At 35.1% G+C, this 5507-nt stretch overlaps 1 protein-coding gene across 1 annotated transcript in view; it reads left to right on the top strand.

The window, feature by feature from the left end:
• The first annotated feature begins 4528 nt into the window (after nucleotides 1-4528).
• LOC107659469 (little elongation complex subunit 2-like) overlaps nucleotides 4529-5507 on the top strand; it is a 13659-nt gene continuing 12680 nt past the window's right edge. The window contains exons 1-2 of the mRNA XM_016448422.1: nucleotides 4529-4658; nucleotides 4798-4899. Of these exons, the coding sequence (XP_016303908.1) occupies nucleotides 4645-4658; nucleotides 4798-4899 (116 nt within the window). The 5' untranslated portion in view covers nucleotides 4529-4644. The remainder of the gene's footprint in view (nucleotides 4659-4797; nucleotides 4900-5507) is intronic.

Raw genomic sequence — 5507 nt, 5'->3', positions numbered from 1 at the left:
CCCCCCCAACAAAGCAAGATAACAACCTCAGGCGTGCTACGCCAATTCCCAGCTTTGTTTTTCTCTGGATGGGGATTTGTTCTAATCGTCACTCATAATTGTTTAAGTCTATGTGCCAAATACCTCTTCACGATTTTCTCCACCTTCAGACGTCCGCGCGGGCGAATTGTTGCGCGTGACAAATACGGGTTTCTACAGGGTAACCACTGCTGTGGAGTCCCCTTGATGAACAAGCTTTGCTGTTTCCTGTCCAATTATCCTCAAGTCAGTTCTAACACCATAAAAGCTGTAGTAAAGTCACGTTTTACCACTTTTTGCATGTCGTATTTTGTCAGTGTAGTTTGTATTAGACTTTTAAAGCAATATGCTATGGGATAGAACTTTGGGACAAATTTATTTTTTCGAATACAAGCAAAGGTACGTAAACACCTCTGGATCTGTGGTATTTTAGACGTGTGGTATCTTATCGGTGGAAGATCCATACATTTTCCCCTTGTAAATTGTTTAACGAAATCCTTTTCCAAATGTGGTTTTCCTTTGTCTACGTGAGAAGCAATATACATCCGAATGTGAATGCGAGAGCGTGTACAAGCGGAAATGTGTATGTTTGTGCTATTTGTAATGTTTGCTTAAGGTCAAACCCCCAGACAAGGCTTTAAAAGATCAGACGCAGCAGGGTGAGATGGTGAATTGTATGTAGGATCTTGCGTTTTTTTTCCCAGGATTTAAAATGTTTTACGTAGCACTGAGCTTGAATCCTTTGATGAGGCTATACAAGCATGACACACTGCATCTCGACGTTAATTTCGATTAGAGTTATGCAAACGCAACAAGGCCTATGCACTCACGTTCGAACGAAAGGCACATTTACAGATTTTTTTTTTTGCAATTCCAATCAACGAATTTAACGTGTCATGCTCGCGACAGCATTCGAGCTGAAGGTTGAAGTGTTACTAAGAATTACGTCAATCATTTTCCTTGCATTTTCTTTCCAAAAGCACAGCTGACGCGTTATTAAAAGTGAACTATGTTTAGATAATAGACAAAAAGAAAACTCTTTAGCCATAATCAAATGTCAAGCAATAATATATGGTATATTATGATTCATTTTGTGCATAGGCTTTGAACATCTGCATGTAAATACATTTTCTTATTTATCGCGTTTAATTTTTTTTTTTTGCTTTGGATTTTTTCGCTCTCTGATTGTCATTTTTTTGTTTGTTTGTTTTATTTGTATATTGACTAGAGTTCTGTTCCCGGGTGGAGAACTACGAACGTCAAATGGCCTGTAAACTGTACAGCTACGTTTCCCTGTCCTTCTTTCGGCTTTTAATTCACAATATCTAATGTTCTATCGATCACATGTATAAAAGTAACTTTGTAACTTCTGTCTGTATAGGTAAGAAGAAAATACTTCTATTAAGACCTGCTCAGTGCAAATATTTATCTGTTTTATCAGACACATCATGCTGTACAATATCTCTGTTTTGAGTATACTTCTCTCTTTTAGACTTAGTTCGATTAGCGGTAGGGTGTGCGGACATTAAATTTTGTGTTATACTGACGTGTGGTGCTAGGTAAGTTACTTTGTGAACAAAAATGATGGACTCATAGACTAGGCCACCCTCTTAGTCCATTCATTTCACTGAGTATTGATGCATTATTGATATTAGGACTCAATAAAATAATAATAATTATAATGATAATAACGATAACAATAAAGATAATGATAGTGGTAAATTTACTTTCGAATACCCAGCAAGTACCTGTATCAGTGTGCTAGTCTTGGGACGTGGCTTGTTTCCTTCCCACTTTTAAGATTATTAGCAAGTATCGGCTAAGTAAATCTCTATTAAACGTCGCAATTTTGAATTTTGCGCAACAATGATGATTGTTCATGCTTAAAAAAAAATGGAAAAAAGCAGCAGTATTGTGTTTCTTTTTGATTGTTTTGAAACTGTAGCTGGAGGTGTTTCTAATCCAGTGCTTATTTTCTGTATTGGGCGCTGGAAGGACTTTAAACACGCGATAAAGTACCGGATTGTCTGCCGCTTTTTGGCTCCCTCCATTTTTTGTTGATTCTACCCTCTGTTTTTTTTTTTAAACACGCTTTGTAAACATTCATTTTTTCCCCGCTCACTTACACTTACATACACACACAATGGTTAAGTGTTATAAATTGTACAGGACAAAGGCGGTTGTACGAAGTTTTGTGCGAAACTTCCTGTTTTTATCTTTGTAGCAAGGCAGAATCTACTTGCAATAATACAAAGCAAACTACACTGAGTGCCTCTCAGTGGTACAGGATGCAGAAACTCTATTCGTCCATTTTGTTTTCACGTACTCAAATGACTGTGTTTGCACACGTAGGTGACTTCTGTCTTGTGTTACCGACTTTTCTTTTCATCGGCCGTCTTTTTGTATGTAAATGAGGCATTTCATGTTTGTTTATAGCCATGGAAACGGCATTTTCTTGTCTCTGTGATGTCCTGTATTTTCTGAGATTCTCAGACGCTACTTTTTCTTTTCCTCCGAACAACTTCACGTGGTTATGGGACATTGCATCCAGTCAGTTGCACCCTGGCTGGATGTTAAACGCGAACCCCGTTTGGATATTTGCAGAGACAAACTGGCAGACAATAGACAATCCACTCCCTGTGTTCTCCCTGTTGTTTCCTGCCAATTAGGTTTTAAGTTGACGTTTATGAAACAAAATGACTAATGCAATGTATTTTAAGTATTCATATGTGTATGTAAAATGATGCATACTACACTTCTATTTCTTGTTGAGCTGAAGGGGAGGGCACAAGGGCTGGGGCAAGACGGGTTGGATTTTGCTCCTGCTTTCCTGCGGGGGGAAAAAAAGCAGAGAACGGTTTGCGGTTGTCACATATTTTTATGCCACATGTTTGCTACTGATCTTAAAATGGGGATAGTCGATCATGTAACTTTTTATTCAGCTCTTTGGAACTCTCTTTAGGAGATAGTCTCTTCTCAATCGTGGTTTTGCTCCTTCTGTTTGTCTGATTCTTAAATATGGAAATAAGTATTTTGATTCATTTTGTAAATACTGCTGTAAAGAAAAATAAGAAATTTAATGTTGTCTTTTAAATACTTTTCATTCTAATATGAATGTTGTTATATTGTACTTAGAAAACTGTACCTTTAATATTACCTTTATTAAAAGTGCATTGGACACATCGATTTTAGATGTGCTTTATGTGCTGTTATCCCATAATAAAATTTACCGCTTGTAATGGGCTCTTATTCAATGTGTGTCATACTTCTTTATGTAGTTCATATGGTTGAAGTTCCGCACAACCTTCAGAGAAATTTAAAAAGAGTGGAAAAACAGAACAACATTTAAAAGAGAACTTACGTTACCCTAATGTTATATTTTATATAGTTGAAGCATTTTTGTAAAGCATGCATGGAATATTTCAATGTCAGTCAACAAGAAATAACAACAAAAATATGAAAATGTAGCCTACTAGAAATACAGGTTCAGACTTTTTCAAAGAAGAGGCAAACTGGACATTAAAAGGTTTCAATATATAGAACATTTGAGATAGAATATGAGTATGGGCTCAAATAGTTTGAAGTGGCTTGCAGAGTTTGGCAACATTAACTTGGAATCAACAACGTCACAATAAAAGTCTGTGCGATTTCCAAAGATTAATTAAACAAGTCAGATGACCGCCTATAAAAAATAACCATGGTTTTATTATGGTAAAAGCAGTAACCATGTTGTTGTTTTTTCTGTGTGTGTGTGTGTGTGTGTGTGTGTGTGTGTGTGTGTGTGTGGGGTTATTGACTACCATTTGTATAACCACTGTTTTAGGCTACTACAGATACCATGGTTTAACTAGTGTAGCAAAACCTTTGTGGTTACCATGGTTTTTGTAGCAAAACTATGGTTAATTTTCGTAATTTTTCTCTAAAATACCATACCATGGCTATTATTTAGTACATTAGTGAACAAACCTAATAAGTTAATGTGAAATCTTCGAACAGTAGGCCTACAGGAGGCTTTCAGAATCTTTTAATTTGTATAAAATGTAAAGGGACTTAATACTGTCAGTTTAAAAGTCAAGTGTCTCACCAAACACATCTGATTGAAAGATCAAGTAAAATAGATAAATAAATAAAACGTATCTACGTTTAATACTTACTTGTATTTACGTATTATAGGTAAATTAAACACATTCTAACTTTTGAAAATGTTCATTAAAGTACGACGCAAAACTTAGTAAATCCAGCTATTTAGTGATATTTTTCAGCATGTCCCGACAAAACCCTATACCACTGGAAGTACTTTTTTTTTTTTATTGTCACAAATGTATTATACCAATAACAGCATAATAATTAAAGGGGTCATATGATGTTGCTAAAAAGACAGATCTTCTTTATGCACCAAGAGCTTGTAACACTCCAAAGAGAAAGGAAAAATTGAAATCGCATCATATGACCCCTTTATGAAATATATTGCGAAAAATTTCAAACGTGTGATAGGAAGCGGAACCTTCGTGTCATGTTTTGGTTCTCCCCGGAAGATTAAACTATCGCATTCGCACCGCACTGTCCTGAGAGTCTGTAGGATGATTTAACGATGTGAACTACATCTACATCTAAAAACCTGCTGCAATGGAGATAAAATGGTAGGTGACAATATGATTCGCTAAATAAACACAGTTTATTGATAAATTATGTAGACAGTGTCAGTGCTTGTTCTCAGTTGTATTACCGCTAGTTAGTTGTATAAACTCAGTCAGCTTCAGTGTGCTGGTTTGTCCTCAGGAATGATGCTCCTGTCTCTGCTCCGCTTGTGTTCTCCAGAGATGTGTTTGACAAGTTCACTCTCGCGCCCAACGTCAAAGAACTGTTTGCTCTTTTACACAGGTAACGTTAACGTTAGGTGACTCTGGTCAAATCCATATATTATATGCACTATAGTTCTTGATAACTGTTGTTAAACTGTTATTAATAGCGAGACCATACTAACCACATATAAAACGGCTCTTCATAAACATAATTAGATCGTGTAACTATGGTTTACAACTATCAATGCTACAATATGGGAAAATAGTAGCCTAAATACTTGAATGTACAACATTTCTACGAAATTGCCATAGTTACTATAGTAAAATCATGGGAATTACTGTAAGGGATACTCTATAGATGTAGGGGGAAAAAGGCAAATTTATATTTAAATTTCTCATTTGAATATAATAACATTTAGTATCAGAATAAGTATGTTGCTCAATTTTTACATAAATATTTTAGACACCAATATTTTGACATTTTATTTTCAGAAAAGTTATTTGAAACATTAAAATAGACAATTTACTTGCATGAAATGTGTTTTTCATGTATATAAAATCACTTCTGTAAATGTAATTTATCTTACGTCTATATATAATATTAATTATTAATAATAATAATATTTAATATATGTAATATTTTTTTTTATTTTGAGGGTATTTTGTGATACTGATCAATATGCTCCT

The sequence above is a fragment of the Sinocyclocheilus anshuiensis genome, unplaced genomic scaffold (genome assembly GCF_001515605.1).
Source record: "Sinocyclocheilus anshuiensis isolate Anshui unplaced genomic scaffold, SAMN03320099.WGS_v1.1 scaffold387, whole genome shotgun sequence".
In the NCBI taxonomy this organism is placed as follows: domain Eukaryota; kingdom Metazoa; phylum Chordata; class Actinopteri; order Cypriniformes; family Cyprinidae; genus Sinocyclocheilus; species Sinocyclocheilus anshuiensis.
This window is presented reverse-complemented; position numbering and strand designations above follow the sequence as displayed.